Source organism: Caretta caretta, chromosome 24 (genome assembly GCF_965140235.1).
Source record: "Caretta caretta isolate rCarCar2 chromosome 24, rCarCar1.hap1, whole genome shotgun sequence".
Taxonomy (NCBI): Eukaryota; Metazoa; Chordata; order Testudines; family Cheloniidae; genus Caretta; species Caretta caretta.
Window position 1 is genome coordinate 7383715 of NC_134229.1, and position 22763 is coordinate 7406477.

Sequence of the window (22763 nt, forward strand, 5' to 3'; positions counted from 1 at the left end):
CCACTGTGGGACTGGCCCTTTAAGGGATCCACCCTCCTGCAGCCCCCCTTCTCCCTATGTGCACAAAATGAGCACCCTGCCAGTTGGGTCATGGGGTTAGCTCAGGCCATGGGGAGGCGTCAAGGGGGAAAGAAGGGAAATTGCAGGTAGGAAGCCCTGGGAATTGCTCGAGAGCAGGTGGAAAAGCACGTGAGCTGCTGGACACAGAACACCTCTCCCTAGCTCCCAGGCAAGGTGGGGTGGAAGACAGCTGGGAAGGCTGGAGTGTGGAGAGCAGCAGGAGGCAGGACAGAGCCCTAGGTTTGGGCCAGCTAAGAAGGCTTGAGGGGAGTGTGCTCGTTAATGACCCCAGGCCCTAAGAGCTGTTCCTCAATTCATGAAAGCTCCTGGGTGGGGAGGGAAACTGAGGCAGCAGCTAGCCAGAAGCTGATGGGGTAGGCGGTGCTGTGACTAGGTCCCCCAAGTCTCCTCTGTGTGAGCGTCTTGACCTGTTGGGGCAGCTAAAAAAATCCTCTCTTGATTGCCAAAGGGAAGAGTGGGGCCAGCAGGAGCCCCCATGCAGCTGGAGCAGCCTGGCTGTACCCCGAGAGGGAATCATCCCTTTCCTATTTGGCATCGCGTGCCTTACAGCTTAAGGGGCCGTTAGATCCTCTAGGCCGCCCCCCTGCCTAGCACGGGCTGGTAAGTTTCTCCCAGGGACCCTGTTTGCTCTGCCCCACGTGCGCTTGGTACCAGCCCCGGTGCTAGCAGCTGGTACCCCAGGCTACGGTTGGCACAGCACTTTGGAGAGGCCAGAGGCTGGGGGCCTTGGTTATGAAGCAGCCCAGGAGTTCTGTGGTGCCCACCCTGGGATGGGGGGGGTTGTTTCTGGAGCTGCCAGAGGGGCTCGTGCAGGGTTCACTGCTTTATCCCTCCACCCCCTCCCCTCAGCCTCATGTTTGGATACCAAATCCTGGTTCCCCGGGAGCTTTTCTCTTCAGGGGATTAGATCAGCCCCTGGTTCAGGCTGGCTTGAGGCTCCAACCGCCCCAACCCGGCTCTGGATGCTAATCCCAGCTGCACAGCAAAGAATGGCTCAGAGGGGGCTGGGGAGTGGGGAGGGGGGGCTGCAGGGACCCCCTGGCCAAAGGCCCTGGGTAAATAGGCAGGGACAATAGGTAAATAGGCAGGCCTGGCTGTGGAGCGGCTGGGAGGCCGGGGCAGGGAGAGGAGAGACTTCTCCGTATGCTGAAAAGGGAGTAATTCCTCCTCCCTCCCCGAGGATCTCTAAGCACCTTGCAGCTTTAAAGGATGAAAACTGGGATGTGGGTTAGTTTTAACCCTTTTCTTAGAGAGGGGGAAGCTCTGATAGCAACAGCTGGAGCGACTTGGCTAGGTTCACAAAGCAAGACCATGGAGGAGCCATGAATAGAACCCAGGAGTCCTGACACTCTCGTCTAACCAGCAATCTGATAGCTAGAACCCAGGAGTCCTGGCTCTATTTCCCTGAATTCTGTTCTAACCAGCTGCAGCTACTCCTCTCCTAAGGTAAGTTTTCCATTCCTCGGATCATCCTATTCGCCCTTCTCACCACCCATTCCAGTTTGAATTCATCTTTCTTAAACGTGGGAGACCAGAACTGCGCACACTGTTCCAGATCCTTTTCTCGGAGAAGATGGTGCTGGAATTTCAAGGAACACGGTCACTTGCTTTTATTTTTTAACAAGCGTTTTCATACCGGAGCATTTTGTTCAGGATCCATTTGCCTTTGATGAATCTCTTCCCTGCCGGAGGGGAAACAGGTTAATTCTGGGCCTGCATGAAGAACAACAGGGGCTGCAAACATTGCTGCCAAATTTCTTTGTAAAAAGATAAAATAAAATCTGGCAAAATATTCCAGTTCAGGTCTCTGCCAGGGCTTGTCTATGGGGGGAGTAATTCCAGAACAGAATCCATTTTGGATTAAGCCAATTCAGAATAAGGCACTCTTATTCTGGTTTAAAGGCATCCCCACATGGAGTTAACCGGGAATAGTTAATCTGCTTTCAATTCACACCCACCCTCGTTCCAGATTAACTTTCATGGGTAGACAAGCCCTGATGCTCAGAGATGCTTGCATCCAACTCCTAGGAATGCGGGCACCTTCCAAATGGCTGTTTAGGGACAGCTGCCTCCAGGAAGGATGGTCCAGTGGTTAGGGAGATAGCCTAGGAGACCTGGGTTTAATTCCTGGTTCTCCCACTGGCCCTGTGTGACCTTGTTTTCCTGGCCGAGGTCCTTAAAGGGAGTTAGGCTCCTAACGGCCTTTGAACTCAGTAGAATTTAGGACCCTCAATTTGAGGATCGGGGCCTGAGTTCACACTGCGGTGTGCAGCGGTGGAGAACTGGGCGCAGCGGAGCTATGCTCGTCTCACTGAAGAGCTGGCTCTGAATCCCAGCAGAGCAAAGCGAATTGGGGCTCTTCAGTGGTAGGCCTGAGAAGGCATTTTATTTCCAGTTAGAACCATTGTGTCCAGACCAGCATCTGGAGAACAACCCTGCCTTCCCCGAACTGCTGCGTTCCCTAGCAGCCTGCAAAGCCCCAGAGATGCTACCTCTCCCCTGTGCATTGACAGCCCGAAGGCAGGGACGTGGATGGGAGTGGCTCAGGGCCAGGGCTGCTGGATTCGCTCTTGCAGCGTGAAGCTGTCTAGCTTGCCTCAACACTGCGGAAAGGCAACCAGGCCTTCGTGGAAGACAGCGACCAGAGGGGAGGGTCCCCTCGGCCTGGGGAGCTTAGATCCGTGAGCTGCAGTGTCAGGGAAGACAGTGTCCTTGTGCCATGCACCACACCCGCTCTGCATGGCAACACGGCAGCCTCAGGGAGAGTGGCAGTGTGTCATGCACCATGTCCTCACACTCTTCTGCTGATTTGCCAAACTACGCTGGGGGTTTCACTGCAGGCAAGAGGTGTACAGTTGACACCCAGTTTAACCTCAGAGCAGGAACAGCCCAGGCAAGCAGCACAGCAAACTTCCCCTCCCCTGGCCCCCACTGCCCTGCTCATGGGCCTTGGCCTTGACGCAGAGGTACACTACGGGGAGGGTTAGTATGCAAGACCCCTGGGCTACTGGCAAGGGGTCCGGTTAGTACCGGCCCTGCTGGTGGGTTTCTGTGACGGGGGCATGTGTTTGACTGGGGACTGGGCTGAGACCCACTGACTTGTCTCACAGATGCCACCCAGCAGCTAGCCGATGGGAACAGCTGTGAGTCACTCCCAGCCTCAGGCGGGATTGGCCCCAGGGCCTGGGGGGAGGTGGCTCCGTGTGCCCTCCCCAGGCTAGGGGGAGGTAACCCCCTAAGGGGAACCTACTGGGGCTGCATGGGCATTACTCCTACAGCTAGACTGCCTGGCACGTCTCCAGGCTCGCCGGCCCCTGAGCTGTCCGAGTCACTGCCCCACGGGGGCTGAGGCAGGGGAGTAGGGGCAAGGCACGGGATTCAGGGGCGGTGGCTGTTGCCTGACACTGCACGTCTGGAAGAGGATTTGAACACGACGTCCTTTTGCTCCCGGATCCTCTTCATTCTGGCTCAGGATGGAGACACCAGCAGAAATGGTAAGGTAACCCCCAAATCCTACAGGGGCTGTGTGCCCGTTCCACCCCTACAGCAACCCCAAATCTTACAGGGGCTGTGCACCTACTCCCCCCATAGTGCCCCCAATTTCCCGGGGACTGTTTGCCTGCTCCTCCCGCAGCTACCCTGTTCTTGCAGCTGGTCACCTAGGCCGCGCCCTCGCTGCGATCAGCTCTGGTTAACAACTGGGGCGCTGGGCCGGGGGAACGACCCCAATTCAGGGGATCTGAGTTGTGGGGTGTCTGCACAGCCTGGGAACATGGGGTGCCATACATCCCACTGGTGTAAATCAGCATCATTTCATTGGCTCCAGGGGAGCTACAGCTGATTTGCACCAGCTGGGGACCTGTCCCTGTTGGCTTCGATGGAGTGACACCCATTTACACCAGCTGGGGCTCTGGTCTGGGGTCTTTGCCCGGCACTGCCCTGCTCTGCTGACAGAGGCTGCTGGAGCCTGGCTGGGATCTGGAAGCTACAGGTGTTTTAAGGGTCTCTGCCCTTTGGCAGCTCCAGCCCCCTCCTCTCCCCACAGCCTGACCCCCACCCCACCATGTGGGGCAGGGGGGCTGAGACAGCACAGTCAGGTACAGGGCTATAACTGGGCTCAGGCCCCTGGCGTCCACCCCCCCTCCACTCACCGTATTCTCTTCACCACAAAGTGGATGGTGAGAAAGATGCTGAGGCAGCCGAAGAGGGTCCCAAAGACGATGGCAACGATTTCACCTGCCCAAGGAAGGAAAATGGAAGGTAAGGGCTGAGCTCAAGGAGGGGGAGCTCTAAGGTGAGAGTGCGATTGTGGGATGGGGTGACCCGGGAGGGTGGGCCCAGTCATTCCTGGTGACAGCATACTCCAGTGGCTCCTCGCTGCTCTTTCCTAGGTCCCCAGGCTTTTGCCAACCTGAGAGTCACTGTTCCCCGTTGCAGATGAGTGCCAGATGTGCTCTGCTGAGGACTGTGTTGGAATTGCATGCTATCCCTTTAAGAAAGAGGAGTTTGGGGGTGTGTATGGGGAGGGGGGCATTCCTGCTCCTGCTGGCAGTAGCAATCAGAGTCAGTCTGGACAGAGCCAGCTTAAAGTGTGGGTGGGGCGGGGCGAGGGGGGGCATCGTGCCTAAGGAGCAGCCTGTTTTCTCTCTCCCTGTTTTGGGGTTCTTGCATGTTATTCAAAGTCTCTGTGCGTCTGCCATGAACATGACCCCATGGGCCCCTCCCAGCCACACTAGGCATAACAGAGAGGGCCATACCTGCAGAGTAGGCTGAGGGACCTGCAAGAGAAGAGACAGGTAAATGTTGATGATCTCTAACGCCCCATGTGGGCCCAGGCCAGGCTCAGGCCCTGTGATAGATTGTGCCAAACAGGTGGCCTCCTGGCACCTTCCAGTTGTTGTTTTGCTGCCGGAGCATGGTGACAATGGGGCTAGAACTCAGACCCTCATGATCCAAAAGCCTAGCCCCACTATATGGGAGAGTCCCCATTCACTGTGAGCAGTACAGGGCTCATGACACACAGGTGAGCAGTTCTAATTCCCTCCAGCAGAGGGCAGCAGTGCCACACGGCCAGTTCATTAGCGTGTTCTCCAGTGTGGCATAGTCTAGTTGAACGACTCCAGCCAGGAAGATAGAAGCCCTGATGCTACCACCAGCTATTGGGTTGTGGGGTTAGAGCCCCGGGTGTTTGGGGCTGGATTCTACCTGGATATAGCTTGGGGCATCGCTCCATAAACTGATTGCTGCAATTGGGCTGGGGTCTGTGGGGGTGGGTGGCAGCCGAAGTGTTAATGAGAGGGTGACATCCTGTGGAGAGAAACAGGAGTCAGATCCCCCAGACCAGCTGGAATCTAAGGGGGGCCTCGTTCTCCCCTCACCAGGCCCTGCAGCCACCCCACCCGTGCAGTCGGGGCCCGATGCACTCACCCACGGGGAAGGAGGAGAACACCACCCTCTGGTTCAGCAGCTGAGGGGCTCGGTAATTGTCCACCAGAGGCACAGGCAAAGAGTTTGCAACTTCGGTGGAGTATAGCCCCCCCTGCAGCCTCTCCAGCTGGAAGAGAATGGAGCGGTGAGGAGATGCCTGCCCCCACACAAACACAGCATGAGGAAGAGACCCCCAAGTCCTGGGTTGGCTCCCCACACGCATGGGAAGGAGATGACCCCAAGGCCTGGGGTATTCCCCCACATAGCATGGTGAGATGTCCCCCCAAGTCCTGGATTGCCCCTTATACACAGCATGGTGAGGAGATGAAGAGCCCTGGGACCACCTTTCACACTCTCCACAGCTCAATGAAGAGAAAATCCCAACCCCTTTAGCCCTAGACCCTGGAGTGTCCCTCCTGCCCCCTGCCGCCCCCCCCCCCCAGTTGTATGTGACTCATGGCACTGGGGCAATCTGAATGCTTAGCCTCCTGGGCATCCTGCCCAAACAACAGCGAGTACCTGGGAGGCAGAAATCCGCGCCCGCTGGTGGAAGACGGTCCAGAGCACATTCTGGGAACAGGGCGGCGTGGTCAAGGAGCCGTTATAGCGGAAATAGTGGCCCAGCTGCCCGGGAAGCAGCTCATGAATGTCGAAGGGCGGGATGGAGATTTTCTGCCCTGCAGGGGGGCCGGAGGGGACAGTGTTAGGGACACAAATTTGCTTCTGCCAAGCCAGTCCGACCTTTTGCAGAGGAGCCGAGGTGAGGCAGGGAGCCCCTTGGGTCTGGACACAAATGGGCCCTGGGTGATTGGCACCTGTTTCCAGTTGCTCTCACGCACGTTTCAGCCGGTTGGGGGAGGCCAAAATTTGAAGTTTCATTCTCTGCCCTTCCCACCCCCTGCCTGCACTTGGCACAGGTGCCAATGGCCACACGAGGCACAGGGAGGGTGGGATCTCTTCTCCTGGACACCGACGTCCCAAAGGGTTAGGTCTGCTGCCTGAGTGGGTGCCTAGAACATCGTGTGGTTTTTGATGCTGATCCCGCTGCTCACCCTGCCTCCCGTGATCAGAAGCCCACCCAGTGTGAAGAGCAAATAAGGAAGGGCGTTAAATCCCACCCAATTGCAGGTGCTGCTTTCAGCCGCAGCTCCTTCTCGGCAGCAGTAGCCCAGCGCTGGGTCTAGACCCACTCCTAGGCTCAGGGTATTACCCTTAGAGCCAGGCGGCTGGTTAAAGCAGCAGCCACGTTTCAGTGCGGAGAACATTCTGCGTAGGCTTGCTGGATTGTTCCCGATGGCGGCGGGGATATACAGACCTCCATGCTGGCTGGGAAAGGGTTAATGAGTGGCTGTGAGCTCAGTCAGCCTCACCTGTTACACCTGGGCGAGGTGTCAAGCCTGGAGGGAGGGGGGTGGAAGAGGAAAAGCCCAGCCCAGGAATGGCGGACTGGAGCAGCGCCTCTTGCTTTAGCCCCTTGAAAGAAGACCTGGAGCTACTTGCACCATGGGCAGGTAGGCCTGGCATGGGACTGCCAGTGCGCTTTGTTTCCCGTGACTGATGCATTTTCCTTTTGGGGTCTGCGGAGGGGCGTGCCCAGAGAGGGGCTGGCGGAAAGGCCAAGAGGCAGGCTGGGCTAGGATGTAGGCCAGGGAAGAAGCCAAGAGTCTGAGCAGGCGCACCATAGCTGTTTATTACAGGGTCCCTGGGCTGGAACCGGGTGGAGAGGGAGGGCGTGGGTTTCCAAGGGAGGAGGCATGGAGGCCCTGGCAGGAAGGGGTGCAAAGGACTGTGTAGGCAAAGGACTGTTAAGTCTGAAGACCCAACACACAGCAGCTGGACTATCTGAATGGGACTCAGTTCACCCTGGAAAGGCTGGGACCATGTATGACCTGGCCAGAGGGCCGAGTCAGGAGATGGTGGCCACTGCAGGGCTGGGGTGCTGTCAGCCGGGGACACCAGAGGAAACGACTCTGCTATGCCCTTCCCACCTGCGAGGGGGCATGCTGGAAGTTAGTTACCCTTCGACACAGTCTAGGCTCTGTGGCTCTGTCCGGTCTAGCTGAAAGACTTGGGCTGGCGTTATCAAAGGTACCTAGAAGAGTTGGGCACCCAGCTCTCATCTGAACCTAGCCACGGATCTCATGCCCTGTCCCAGGGGAGGCTATCCACTTGTCAAAAACAAGCTGGAGAGGTGAATTATTATGACTTACAGGTATCTTCGTGGGGAGAAAATACCGGGCACCAGAGGTCTCTTTAATCTAGCAGAAAAAGGCTTCCTTGGCTGGAAACTGACACCGGACAAATTCAAAGCCGAAATAAGGCACAAGTCTTTATTAGTGCAGGTGGTTAACCATTGGAACAAATTGCCCAGGGAAGCGGGAATTCTCCATCTCTTGATGTCTGCAGCTCAAGCCTAAATGCCCCTTTGGAGCAGACCAGAAGTGTGTTTAGCCCAATATCCGGGATAACGGGAGATTCTCTGGCCTGTGTGATACAGGAAATCAGCCTGGATTGCCTAATGGGCTCTTCTGGTCATAAAATCTAGGAGTCTGTGCCAGGATCTAATGACTCTCACTGCTAGGAAATGTGTCCTGACATCTACCCTGACATCACCCCCTGCTCCAAACAATTCCTCTCCACTTACCACAGTCAGGCCCCACACCCCGCGTGGGAACAGATGGCCTCACCTGCATGCTGGATGTTCTTCAGCCGATCGAGGATGTTGTCATAGGCAGGGTTGGCCACGTTGCCGACCTAAAGGAGAATATGGAGAACAAGAGGTTAATGCTGAGCCCTTGGAGGGAAGCTCACACTAGACACCAAGGCTGGATGGCCCAGTTATATGGCTGGTTGAGTGAGGGCCTGCCCCGTTCTGTTCTATTTGGGGTCTTAGAACCCCCTCGTCACGGCAGTCACCGAGCACCTTCCAGTCCTGCACTGAGCTGCAAGACTCACATCTGTCCCATGGGGTTCTTTCTCTCGCACGCTCGGTCCAGGGGAAGAAGTGTATGTGCGGTGGAATGGTTTGTTTTGGTAAGGCTGCTTTTTAAAATGACCAACGCTGGCTGCTGGGTGCCTACATTACGTCAAGTTGGAGGAGCGCACCTTGCACTTGGAGCAGGGGCTGGGGAAGTTGGTGATGGTCCATAGTCTCCAGGGGACCGGCCCCTGAGAAAGCTCAGCTGTCCCCTGCCCAAGCTTTACCCTCATTCAGGCAACAACTGGCCCGTCAGAGATGGAGCTGGCTGGGATAACAGAAACATGGTGGAATAGTAGTCGTGACTGGAGTATGGGTATTGAAGGGTATGTGCTGTTTTGGAAAGACAGAAATAAAGGCGAAGGTGGTGGACTAGCACTGTATATCAATGATCAGGTAGACAGTAAAGAAAGAAGAAGTGATGGAATGGATAAGACAGAGTCTGTTTGGGCAAAAATCATATTGGGGAAGAAAGCTACTAGAGCTTCCCCTGGGATAGTGCTTGGGGTGAGCTATAGGCCGCTGGGATCCGATGTGGATATGGACAGAGCCCTCTTTAATGTTTTTAATGAAGTAAATACTAATGGGAACTGTGTGATCATCGGCGACTTTAACTTCCGAGATACAGACTGGAGGACATGTGCTAGTAATAATAATAGGGCTCAGATTTTCCTGGATGTGATAGCTGATGGATTCCTTCACCAAGGAGTTGCTGAACCGACAAGAGGGGATGACATTTTAGATTTGGTTTTGGTGAGTAGTGAGGACCTCATAGAAGAAATGGTTGAAGGGGACAACCTTGGTTCGAGCAATCATGAGCTAATTCAGTTCAAACTAAATGGAAGGATAAACAAAAATAGATCTGTGACTAGGGTTTTTGATTTCAAAAGGGCTAACTTTAAAAAATTAAGGAAATTAGTTAGGGAAGTGGATTGGACTGAAGAACTTGTGGATCAAAAGGCAGAGGAGGCCTGGAATTACTTCAAGTCAAGGTTGCAGAAACTATCAGAAGCCTGCATCCCAAGAAAGGGGGGAAGACTCATAGGCAGGAGTCGTAGACCAAGCTGGATGAGCAAGCATCTCAGAGAGGTGATTAAGAAAAAGCAGAAAGCCTACAAGGAGTGAAAGATGAGAGGGATCAGCAAGGAAAGCTACCTTATTGAGGTCAGAACATGTAGGGATAAAGTGAGAAAGGAAGCAGCAGGCTGTGAAAAAAGCTCATGTGGTCTTGGGATGCATCAGGCGAGGTATTTCCAGTAGAGATAAGGAGGTGTTAGTACCATTATACAAGTCACAGGTGAGACCTCATCTGGAATATTGTGTCCAGTTCTGGTCTCCCATGTTTAAGAAGGATGAATTCAAATTGGAACAGGTACAGAGAAGGGCTACTAGGATGACCCAGGGAATGGAAAACCTGTCTTATGAAAGGAGACTCAAGGAGTTTCGCTTGTTTAGCCTAACCAAAAGAAGGTTGAGGGGAGATGTGATTGCTCTCTATAAATATATCAGAGGGATAAATACCAGAGAGGGAGAGGAATTATTTAAGCTCAGTACCAATGTGGACACAAGAACAAACGGAGATAAACTGACCATCAGGAAGTTTAGACTTGAAATTAGATGAAGGTTTCTAACCATAAAGAGAAGTGAAGTTCTGGAACAGCATCCCAAGGGGAGCAGTGGAGGCAAAAGACATATCTGGCTTCAAGACTAAGCTTGATAAGTTTATGGAGGAGATGGTATGATGGGATAGCCTAATTTTGGCAATTAATTGATCTTTGACTATTAGCGGTAAATATGCCCAATGGCCTGTGATGGGACACTAGATAGGGTGGGATCTGAGTTACTACAGAGAATTCTTTCCTGGGTGTCTGGCTGCTGAGTCTTGCCTACATGCACAGGGTTTAGCTGATCACCATATTTGGGGTCGGGAAGGAATTTTCCTCCAGGGCAGATTGGCAGAGGCCCTGGGGGTTTTTCGCCTTCCTCTGCAGCGTGGGGCAGGGGTCACTTGCTGGAGGATTCTCTGCACCTTGAAGTCTTTAAACCATGAGTTGAGGACTCAGTAGCTCAGACATAGGTCAGGGGTTTGTTACAGGAGTGGGTGGGTGAGATTTTGTGGCCTGTGTTGTGCAGGAGGTCAGACTAGAAGATCATAGTGGTCCCTTCTGACCTTAAAGTCTATGAGTCAATGAGAAGACATGGACCAAGGATATGCTAGGGATGGGCTGGCAGTTCTCAAGGTAAGGTCTTTCCCCCTGAATCAGGGGGCTTTGGCCTTGGAAATCCTGGGGTTCCAATAGACTTATGGATGCCATAGAGGGGATCAGCGCATCTCCTAGCTGTCTGGCCATCCATCCAGGTACTTGTACGGCCCTCTTGATGATATCTGAGCTCCCAGTCCCTGCGCTTCCTTGGGGCGTGCTGGGAAGTGGGTAGCTGGGCTTTCTCCTGGGGTGAAATTCACCCGCATGCAGAGAGCCAGCATGAGGCCGAGGCTGAACCTTCGTCAGGTATCACCATCAGTCCCAAAACTGAGCCAATGAAATACTCTCACACAACAGGCGATTAGCCTGTGGAACTCATTGCCACATGAAGGCATTGAGGGCAGGATTCAGAAAGGAATTGGACGTTTATCTGGAGAACAAGAATACCCAGAGTTAGAATAGCTAATGCAAGTTCAGAAGGGAGAGAGAACCTCAGGCTTCAGGGCTTGAGCCAGTGGCTAACGATTAGAGAGAGGATGAGATCTTTATGGGGGTGGGTTATCCCATAAGTGGCCACTAGGGGATTTCTTGCACCTTCCTCTGAAGCAGCAGGTGCTGGCCGCCGTGGGAGCCAGGATACTGGGCTAGCTGGACCTTGGGTCTGAATCAGCCTGGTGATTCCTTTGTTCCACTTAGCACTTTCTCTTGACCCAGGAGGGAACTGCAATCCCTGGCAAGCAGAGGGGTCTGCTCAGAGGCTCCCCCGCCCCCGAGGCTGGCTGCATTGTAGGATTCATCAGGGCTGCCCCGCCTCGGCGGGTCAAGGGCAGGGAGCCTGGGTTAACCCCAGCGGCAGGGAGCTCACCTCGATGAGGATGCCCAGCACGGCCAGGCCATCCACCCGCTGCTTGGCCTCGCTGACGTTGGCGTAGCTCTCCGAGTTGTAATGCACAATGTGTAGCTGCGGGGAGAGCGCGGGCAATCTCTTAAAGGCGCAGTCTCTCTGGACCCCCCTTCCCTCTCGCAGCCATTAGTGAATGTACCCACACACCATCCGCTCATGTGGGGAGGGCGGGGGACAGAGGCGCAGGGAAGGGAAGTGACTTGCCTAAGGTCGTGCTGGGGGACGGGGCGGGGGGGGTATCAGTGGCAGATCTGGGAATACAACCAGGGCTCCTCAATGTTCTGCCCACGGGAAGGCTGCCCTTTGGCAAGTCAGGGCCAGCAGGGAATAGCTACTTGGTTTCACAACCCACCTTTTCAGGCCTAGCCTGCTGGGCAGCCTCCCCCTTCCCTTTTCCCACAGCCGCCCTTTCACTCCCAATCCCACTTCTCTCCAGCCCACACAGCTCTCTGCAAACCTGCCAGCCCCAACGGGCCTGATCCCGAGAGGGGCCAAGCATCCACACCTTCCGCAGCAGGATCCATCATCGATCAACCAGCCCCTGAGCCCGAAAGGCATTGCTCACCCTTTCTCTTCCTGGGACTCAGAACCCATTTGGGTGAGGATCAGCTGCAGGATTGGGGCCCTAGCAGCACTGTTCTCGGTGATGGGGCTGGATCTGAATCGGTGACCTTGGGGCCCCAGCCCAGGACTGACCCCGCCCCCCGCCCGGGCGGCTGCATTGACTGCTGAGACTCCTGCTGGCCTGGTCCCCACACAAGCATGGACTCCACCTGAGATGCAAACCCTCCCAGGGAGAGGAGCGTAGGGGGAAAGGGGGCAAATGCACTGTACCAGCCCCACCAGGGCTAATCGTATCGGAGGCTGGAGGCTGGGTTCAGACTCATGTTGCGTCAGACTCTCTCCCACAAGCGTTACGCAGTTTAGTGCTGAGCGCTGGTGGCTCCCAGGGGGCAGAACAGGACCTTTCTTCTCCTCCTAATCCCCCCACCCCTACCGGCCCCTCTAATCCCCCAGCCCCAGTGCGGCATTTCCAAGTACGGTCTCACATGCTGCAGCTCCAGCTGGAGGCCCGGTGGGGCGGGGATTATCCACCAGATGGTGCCAGCATGGGGGGAGTAACTGGTTCCTCCTCCCTCCCCAATTAAAACCCTTTGGCTTTAGGGGAGGTCTCGTGGCCTGGGGAGAGGGGGGAGGATGCACCCTGGAAACTCCATAGATTTCAGTGGAGCTGCACCCAGGGTAGCTTTGGCCCCAATTGCCCGGCTGGTCTGCCTAAGACGGGAGAGGATAAGGTGCTGGCGGTTCCCAGGGCAGTGAGATAACTGCCCTCTGCCCCCCAACCCTGGGGCAGGAGCACACTCACCTCGGCAGGGAAAGTCTCCCCATTCACCTGATGCTCCGACCCGCCGGCCTGCCCCCGGCTGCCCCAGTGGAAGTGCAGCTGGACGGCCACATAGGTCTGCGGAAGCCCCCGGAGGAACATGGACGGGGGCAGGGACACCTCCACTGCGGGGACAGACGCCGAGGGGGTGTTAGTGCACGGCACGGAGTCTCCCAACCCCCGTGCATCCCAGGGGCCTTGCTGCCTATGCCCACTGGGAGGCTCCAGCCAGGTGGGGAGCAGAGAGGAGGCCGTGTTGGGCCGTCTCCCTCCCACTGGGAACGCTAGAGGGTGTGGTGCAGGGAAAGGCGTCCCTATCACCCGTGCAGACCTTTGGGATCTGGGCAAGGAGCCAGAAGGTGCAGGAGGGGGGGAGGGATAGCTCAGTGGTTTGAGCATTGGCCTGCTAAACCCAGGGCTGTGAGTTCAATCCTCAAGGGGGCCATTTAGGGATCTGGGCCAAAAATTGGGGATTGGTCCTGCTTTGAGCAGGGGGTTGGACTAGATGACCTCCTGAGGTCCCTTCCAACCCTGATATTCTATGATATCCTTGGTAAGGAGAAGCCCCCCCGGCATCCCGCATCACCAACCCCCAGCGTTCAAACAGGGCAAGTCCTTGCCTCAGAATCCCGAAGCCGGCCCCACAACAGCAGGGGATGTGACCCGAAGAATCAGGGGCAGGGTCTTTTCCTGCCTTCTGGTCCCTGGGAGCACTCGGGTCAGGTTTTCAAGCTGTTCTCCAGAACCAGGTGTTGCCTGCATTTCCTAGTGAGGTTTAACTGGATGAGTAGCTGCCGAGAGGGGGATACGGAGAGGCTCCTGCAGCAGGGGAGCGGCAGAGGAGGGGGCTCTCATGCCAGCAGTGGGGAGGGGGGTGGAAAAGGCCAGCGAGGGGAGGGTGCGGGGCAGGCCCGGGGGTACAGAGGAGGAGACTGTTGCTCTGAGGGGTGAGATTGTGCGGAAGAGCACAGAGAAGGCACGGACAGTGCTCTCGAGGCTCCTAGGGAGAAATAGGAGGGTCCCAGCCCACTTAGGGATGCCCCTCCATTCCTGGGGTAACCCACCCCGACTGCAGCCTCACCTGTGTGCCCATTGTTGAGGAGGGTGAAGGCCCCGTCCCCAGGGCTCCGGTATCCCTGGGGCTCAATAGGTGGCAGGGCTGGGTTGTGCCTCACGGACTTGGTCTGGATATCAATGGGGGACTGCGCCTGCCCCCCGCAGTCCAGGTGGTCATCTGACCAGTGCACCTGGCCATGGGGGCCTGAAAACAGAGAGTGCAGGGGGGTCAAGCCCCTTGGGGAGGGGGCGGGCAGGTGTCTCTACCAGCTGGATTTGTTCGTGGGCCAGTTCTGGCCCCAGCAGAGCAATTTTACGCCCCCCACCCTCGGTATGACGTGCCATACACAGCTGTGGCCGTGACAACACTCAGTGTTTCAGCAGCACTTCCCTGCTGGGGATCTCAAAGCCCTCCAGGAGCTGCAGCTGGAAGGGACAATCCCTGTTCCCTGGGGGAAGAACGAGGGGACGTGACTTGCCCCTTGGGTCACGCAGCAGCAGTAAGTTGTACACCCCAGCAGTCCTGACTCCCAGTCCCCTACTCTAATCACCAGATCCCTCCGCCCCCACCCCCAAGCTGGGAATTGAAGCCAGGAGTCCTGGCTCCCATTTTCCTGCCGTAACCACTGGATCGCGCAGTCTCCCAAGCTTTTTACAGCGATGCCTCACTTCGCTCGTGCAAGGACCATTCCTAAGTCAAGAGAGAGGCTGGCCTTGTGGCTAGACGCTGGGACGCAGGCAACGTGGATTCAGTCCTGGCTGCTACAGAGCATAAACTGGGGAGAATGATGCTTTCCGAAGGGGGGTGGCAATGAGGATCAATCTATAAATGCTTGGCAGGCACTCAGACAGGAAACAGATAAAACCCGCAGTGGAGAAAAGCTCTAGCCAGGGTTTCTATAGGCAGTTTGGATTTAGACGTGAAGCTCTTTGCTTTGGCACCAAGACCATTTCTAGTGGCTGCATCAGTCACAATAATCTGCTGTGTATGGCTGCATTTTTCCGGATGGGCCAGATTTTCCTAGGAGCTCAGGATCAGAATTTCAGAACCGCTCAGCACCCTCCATTGGAGACGGATCTCCAGGAGCTTTCAGCTTCCCCCGTGACATGCACAGCTGGGTTTTCAAAGACCTCAACAGCTGATAAGCACCCTGGTGGCTTAGGAAAATCTGGGCTCCTTACGGATGCTGAGCACTTACAGATTCTGGTCTGTGTGGCAAAGTCACCTGGACTCAGCTATCTACAAGGGGAATTAGGTGCCTAAAGACCTTTGAGGAGCTGGACGCGAGAGCCCTGGTTAGAGGTTCTCTTTCTGTTCAGGAAAATGCCGAAAATCAAAATAACTGTGAATAGGTGGTTATAATAACGCACGTCACTTTCTAGGCTCTGCCTGTTTCACTTTTCCTGTGAGTGTCCCTATCTGGCAGGACTGGAACCAGCCTAATTATGCCGCTTTTAAAGGCGACTCTGCCTCGCCAAGGCCACTACAAGGCAAATCAGGTTTTCTCCAGCGCTGTCCGAATGAGGAGGCTTTTGTATGAGGGACCCAGCTTGGGAAGGGAGGCCAGAGCCCCGCAGTTATTTGCATCTGAATGCAATCTATGCTATGGTAATTGGTTTGCTGGAAACATTTTCCAACCGGGGAAGCACAGATAAAGCTGTTTGCTTTTCCTGCCACTGCGCAATTGTTCTTCCACTGACCCTGGACCTGAAGTTACCCAGAAAACAAAGAACCTCCAAATCAGATATACCCACAAAATACAGGCCTTCCTGGTGCCCTGTCTGGCTGCTGCTAGTTGCTCCCAGAAGCCTCTGGGCCTAGGGCGCCCGACATCCATGCCTGCCACGTAAAAAGCACACAGGCGTCTCATATGTGGCTTGGGTCTGCTGGGGCAAATGGGCTTGCCTGCTCAGCCGAAGTCCACTCCCTGCCCACCCGCCACCCCGGTAACAGGCAAGCCCCCGAGCGCGGGTTCAAACGAATTCCTGCTGCTCCCCTTTCCAGGTCCCGGCACAATGCTGTGCTTTCAGGGGCCGAGCTTAGGTGAGGATTACGTCTGACCCTGTGCAATGGGATCAGCCATGCTTGGCTGGCGCTGGGCTGCGCTTTTAGTTGGTGCTGGCTCTGTGCTAATTGGATTTGCTAGGCTTGCAGGCGGTTAGCTGGCAATCTGGATGGTGGGTCTAGCATTGTTACATAAGGGTCCCGGAAACACAATGGGGCCATTCTAGCATGGGAACTAGCTGGGGGAGAATCCAGGAGGCCCAACACTCCCGCAAAGCCAGGGGGCAAGGGCTAAAGCACTGGGTAAGGACTGGGGTTTGGACAATGTTGTCTAGTGGTTAGAGCAGGGGACTGGCAGTCAGGCCGCCTAGAGACCTGCTCTGCTGTGGAGGAAATGAATCACTCCCCTGCTGTAACTACCAGGCCATGCGCCCTTCTAAAGCCTGGGATAGAGCCCAGGAGTTCTGAGTCACTGTGCACCGTCTCTAACCACTAGACAACATTGTTCTCCCAGAGCTGGGAACAAAACCCCGGAGTCCTGAAGCCCCAGGCCTCCCTGCCCCAACCCTCTCCTGCCCATAGGTGAGAAGAAAACCAAGGAATCCTAACTCCCAGCCACCTGCTCTAACCACTAGACTACGTTGTCCTCTCAGAACTGGGCACAGAACCCAGGAGGTCAGTTCTCCCTCCGCAGGATACGAGTAACACCCACAGAGGCCAGTAGGAATCAGTCTGCTGAGTTCTGTTCCTGGGTCTGCGAAATGATGAGGCCTCTTGTTTAGAGCACAGTCTAGGAGCCAGGACTCCTGAGTTCTTTTCTCAGCTGTGGAAGGGGAGTGGGGTCTATTGGTTAGAAAACAAGACAGTGAGCCAGGACTCCTGAGTTCTAGTCTGAGCTCTGGAAGAGAGTGGTGTATAGTGATTAGAGAAGGAGGATGGGAGCAGGGAGCTCTGGGTTCTACTCCTGGATCTACCACAAAGTCATTCCCTTTCCCCCTGTGTAAAGGGGAGTAATGTGTCCCCCCTGCATGGGGTGCTGGGTTTAATCACTGAGGCTTTGCAAAGCACTCGAAGCTCCTTGGCTGGAAAGGACCAGGGACAGGCCAAGAGCCGCTCTGCAGCGCCCCCTAAATGGCCATGCCTCCTTGGTCTGGGCATCTCACGAGCAGGCAGCGTCTGTGGGGAGACCCACAGCTCTGTGCCAGATGCTGCACAAATAGTGCACTCAACCCCCAATAGGAGGAGGGGCAACTTCGATCACTGTCCATTGCCACCTGCTAGCCAGCGTGGGCACGGTGTTGGCAGGAAGGCATTGCATCCTGCCCCGCTGAGCTAGCAGAAGGGAACCGGGACCTGGGAGAAGAGGAACTGAATGGGAGAAAGCCCAGAATAAAATCCTCTTCCAGCCTTACCTTTATATGTCCAGTGGGAACCTGCAAAGCAAGCAAACAAAAGCACTTAGTCAGCATAACTAACACTTAGTTTGCCTCAATATCCCCTCCCACCTGTAAGCCTTAAAGACCTCCGAGTATTTCCCCCAGGGTCCAGGACAAATCCAACCCCTTGCCCTTACATCCTGCCACTCTTGCAGTCTCAATCAGAGGCGGTATCCTCCTTCACTCCCTCTTCTGAAAGAGATTTCTTGCGGCTGTTAAAGAGCTGCCAAGTTCCACCCCAGAAATGGCTGTCTTTCCGTGTGGGGAAATGATTCCCCCAAAGAGCTTTGGGAGCAAACATGTTACGCCAACGTCCACTGAAGTCAAAAGAGAGTGGCTTTCAATGGGGCGATGGACCAGACCCTATTGTTGCCCAGGTTTTGTTCTCCTTTTCTCTTTGAAGTTCCCAGCCTTGCTTAACTGCTTCTCTAACAGCAGGCAGGGAAGAGGTCACCCTGCTCCCGGTGCAGGAAGAGCAAACAGTCAAATCCTGGCTAGCATGTTCAGCCCTGCTGCTGTGACAGCTGCTCTTTTTGGCCAACTCGCTGGGGATTGAACGGGGCACCTCTGGAGCTAAAAGCATGAGCAAAAAACCCCAACCTTTCCTAGCCAGGGCTATAATTGAGTCCTGTCCTCTGGGGCGTGGTCACAGAGCGGACTCTCGTAAGATGCACTCACCTGGGGCTTGCACTTGCCTTCAGTCCTATCTCTGAGCTGCTTTCTACCACTACCCCTAAAACTCTTGCGCCCAAATGAAAAGGACATGGGCAGAAAAGGAGAAACTGAAGACGAGGCTGAGCCAGGGGCTGGGCGAGATTAGTGGCTCTCTGTTAAAACGGCAGCTGGTCCCCGTGGCAGAGACTTGAGCTCCACCGAGGCCTCCCTGACCCGAGCTAAAATTAACCCCCCAGTTTTGCAAACACATTTTAAAGAGACATTTGGGAACAGAGAGAAGCATGGGCTCCTTTGTGCTTTTCCGTCCCAGGGCCAAAGATTCAAAGGGACCCATTCTCTGCCTGCCCTGCACCTTGGGGCTGTCTGTGCCAGCAGCACCCAGCTGCTAATTCTAATTCAGGAGCACTTTGCACTGGTGCAAAGGCCAGCACGAGGGGCAGGGCAGTGGAGAACCAGGCTCAGCGTCTGTAGCCTATGCTCTCTGCCCAGGACTCGGAAGAAACTTCCCCCAGTGCCTGGTAGTGTGTAATTGACCCCTTTGGGGGCTCTGTACCTTTCCAGGAAGCTGCTTGTACTGGCCGCTGTTGGAAACAGAAGAGTGGACTTTATGGGGCCGATACTATTCCTAATCCTCTCTTAATGCTAACTAGGGATGGCTGGGCCAGTTTGCCGCCCAGTCAAACCACACGCGTGTCTTCTCATTGGGGTGAATCTTCACCTCCCAGACAGAGGCCTCACCCAGCAGTACCCACGTAATTTATAAGGATCAGAGTCAGAGACTGTGAAGGCAGAAGGGCACGTTAGATCACCTGGTCTGACCTCCTGTGTAAGCCAGGCCCGAGAACTCCTCCCAGTTCCCCTGTATTGAGCCCAATAGCTTGTGTTTGACTCAAGCGTCTTTCAGAGAGGCCCCCAGTTGTGCTATGAATACCTCAAGACCTGGAGAATCCACCACTTCCCCGGGCGGTTTGTCCTACTGGTTAATCCCCCTCTCTGGTAAAAAATAAGTCTTCCCTGCTTTGAATTTGAATTGGTCTGACTTCAGCTTCCAGCCATAGGTTCTTGGGCTGCGTTTCTCTGCTACATTAAGGTTTTCTCCCCGTGAAAGTACTTATACACCATAATCAAGTCACCTCTTGCTTTTCTTTCTGATACACTCAACAGATTGAGCTGCTGAAGTCTCTCGCTGTCAGCCATTTCTTTCCAGCCCTCGAATTTTTGTTTGTTTGGCTCTTCTCTGCCCCTGCTCCAGTGTCTCAACATCCTTTCTAAAATGCGGACCCCAGAACTGGACGTAGCGTTCCAGCATCGGTCTCACCAATGCAGCGTAAAGCAGTACAATCACCTCTTCTTCTCCCACCTTGCCAAATGTTGCCTACTGCCTTACTCCCCAAGCAGCCTGGCTGATTTCAGTGGGCTCGCTTGAGGGGTAAGGGAGCATTTGGTTCAAATCAGAGGGCTGCCGGCTGGCCTGGTACTAGCTTGTGAGCTGATGAGATGACATTTGTTTGCAGAACTTAGCGTGTTGCAGCCCGTTCAGGTCCAGACGTGACGGTACAGTGTTGACGTTCATGTGTGTCTCAAGAAGTGCTCAGATATTAGAACAGCTTGTTTGCAGAGCCTGGCTCTGGGACGAGAGGTGGGAATGCTTCGCAAGGCTATTACTTTTGCTTGTTGCGTCTCCTTTTGTTCATGATGGGTTAAATTCTGCTCCTGTTTACATGGGTGTAAATCCAGAGTAATGCTATTGAAGATGGTGGAGCAACTCCAGATTTAAACGGGGGTAATTTAGAGCAGAATCTGGCCTAAGTTTTAAAGCAGTCAAATGATACATCTCTGCTCTGTTAGGGGTTTTGCCTGTAATGTTAGTGAGAGCAGGATCGGGCCCTATGTGGCTGGATATGTGACATTTATTTGCCTTATTACTGTTTTGCTACAGACCTCTCAGGAGCGTTTCATTGCACAAACCCAACGCTCCCAACACTTGTTTGAGACTGAAAAGTCAGGCCATGAGGGAAAGGGATTCCTAGTCTGATCCCAGGCTTGGGCTAACGAGACTGATTTGGGGCCTGATCCAAAGCCCATGGAAATCAATGGAAATCTTTCCGTTGGCTTGCCACAAGTTTTGGATCAAGCTCTTGATGAAAAGATTCCAGTAGGAACTGTGCAAATGAAAAACAGAGAGTCACAGGACACAGTCTCTGGGAACAGTCCCGTCCTCTGGGACTTGGCGAGTTACTTTTCATGCTAAAATCAGGTTTATTTAAAGGTCTGGCTGAAAATTGGAGTTTGAGAAAATGAAAATGATTGCAGATTGTGTCTGCTTGCCCTTGACATTATTTTATTTTTCTTTGTAAAACTGAAAATATTTGGCCAAAACCCATTGGGTTTTTTTTTCTCCCCACCCCCCTCCCCTTTTGGGCCAATTTTCAGGTGAAATTTTTCAACGAGAAGTCAAAATTTTCCATGGAAAAATCCCAAACTTATTCTGTCCAGCTGTCCTTATTACCTGTTTTCATAAAGTCTACTATTCTACCCACTTGCTGCATCTGTCCTGGCACCGTTTTAGCTACTGATCACTGTTAATCAAAGAATAGAATTCATCTACCTGACATATCACGTCTACTCTCCATGATATAACCACAGGGTTAGCTCCACCCAGCAGCAAAAAATCCTCAAGATCCAAATCCATTGAGATACAAAGAGATTTCAGCATTGATACCCCCAACGGCCTTATTTTTTAAAATAATATCTTAAAATCTTTATGCAGCCCACTGAGCTTTCCCTGAGTCAGGACAGCTGCACAGGGTCCGATGTGACTGTTCTTTACGTCCCGCTTTGCTAAATAAATGAATAATCCACATTGCAGATTGAAAGGTGAATTGCGGAGCCCAGGAAATGACCATATCACAGCGATTTTGGATTCACACAACTCCACCATTTCAAGCGTCAAAGAGCAGCCCCCAAAAGCCCATAAATCCAGGTGAATTACACATACAGTACACACTCAATCTCACTGATACCAAAAAGGGTCACAGCCTGGGATGCATATTAATTACAATGAATATCCTATTGATCATGCAGAACTTCAGTCACCCAAGCCCACGCAGCATCCCCCATGACATTTAGGACCTGGTAGCGACCCCCGGCCCCAATCCTGGAAAGTGCTGAGTCCAGGATGCTCTTATCGTGATGGGGTTATGTCTTCTGGAATAAGGGACTGCAATTCCCTAAAAGGCCCTGGGGTGTATAAATAAACACGTTGCCGATATTTACATTTTTGGTGGCATTTTACAGCTCACCGAGTCTGGATTATATTTTTAAAGCACAATCAGTGGAGATTGATGTAAATCAGTGGGAGTCAGGCACAAATATTGAAGGCGATTCAGAGCAGTAGACAGTAAGCGAAGAAATCCACAGTAAATAACCTCGGAAGAAATGCCCCTGTGAAATGCATTAGGATTAAGGGGGAGGCCTCACATTCTGCCTTTAAAGAGAGCTTTGGCATGCCAACGATTAGCCTGCTTGTTGAACACTTTCTCTCAACACCTTCTAGGCTTTAACCTCTGCTCTGAAGTATACTCACTTCAATTTAGCACACAACTCAGTCAGATCCCAGCACAGGTGCTGGAACTAGGGGTATTGTCGCACCCCCTGGCTTGCAGGGGTTTCCATTATATCCAGAGTTTACAGTTGGGTTCAATGGCTCTCAGAACCCCCACTATAAAAATTGCTCCAGCACCCCTGATCCCAGTGTAATGTCTTTGGAGCAGGCACCTGAGGGCTCGATCTTGCCACCCCCTGATGTTGACGATGCAGGATCAGGCCTGGAGGGAATAACTAGTAATCCAGGCTCTGTGCAGAAATTCTGCGGGGTACTCGTAAGCGGAGTTTGCTCAAGGCTGAGACCAGCTGGAAAGCATCACAAAGCATTTGGTGTGCCATTTGTGTAGGGAATTGGTTTCTAAAGCAGACAAAAGAAACGGCTGAGTGGCCCATGGGAGTTGGAACAGTAGCTCCATTGTGGACACAAGAAAGGAACAGAGTGCTGCACTCTTTGGGGGTTCCAAAAAAAAAAATCCAGCCAACCTCCCCCCCCCCACCCCGACACACACACCGTCCGCAGTAGCACCCAGAGCCAGCCAGTAGCACCCAGAACTGTGGGAAGGCTGAGTTGAGCCCGAAATCCATGTCTTTATAAGCAATGCAACTTACCATGATTTGCAGCCAGGGTGTGGGAAAAACCCTGCAGGAGGATTAAAGTGAGAAGCATCTTCTAAAGCACAGAGTTGTGGCAGGTGATTTGGCGGGGAAGGAAAAAAGTTGATTTTTGGGGGGATATATATGCCCCAGAGAGGATCCCACCCTCCTGTTCCTCAGCTGGAGGGGAAAGGCACAGACTGCTGCCCCGGCAGCTCTGAAGTCTGGTGACCAATGGGATATTCTCCACTTTCCACTTGACTTCAGAACACAGACCTCATGCCACTCACGATTGCCATTCAGGCAGCGCGACAGGGGCGAGCAATTTTTAAGGTGGCTCCCGGCTGCAGCTCCAGTCCAGCCCTGGATGATGTTCTTAGCTCCTTAAATACTTTGTCCCAACAATGTTTGTGT

General features: G+C 53.9%; 1 protein-coding gene across 3 annotated transcripts; it reads right to left on the bottom strand.

Moving 5' to 3' along the window:
* Nucleotides 1-1676: 1676 nt before the first annotated feature.
* CA14 (carbonic anhydrase 14) lies at nt 1677-22608 on the bottom strand. 3 transcript variants are annotated; one of them, XM_048828717.2, is made up of 11 exons: nt 22365-22608; nt 17451-17471; nt 14059-14238; nt 12960-13102; nt 11555-11650; nt 8196-8262; nt 6028-6185; nt 5509-5635; nt 4839-4859; nt 4233-4317; nt 1677-1794 (listed from the first exon to the last, which is right to left on the bottom strand). In XM_048828717.2, exons 1-11 carry the CDS (start codon nt 22420-22422, stop codon nt 1731-1733), a joined length of 1020 nt encoding a protein of 339 aa, XP_048684674.2. In that variant the 5' UTR covers nt 22423-22608; the 3' UTR covers nt 1677-1730. The 3 variants fall into 3 exon arrangements, with proteins under 3 accessions (XP_048684674.2, XP_048684673.2, XP_048684675.2); XM_048828716.2 differs by having other exon boundaries at nt 1677-3544; nt 22365-22606; XM_048828718.2 differs by lacking the exon at nt 4839-4859 and having other exon boundaries at nt 1677-3544.
* Nucleotides 22609-22763: the final 155 nt, after the last annotated feature.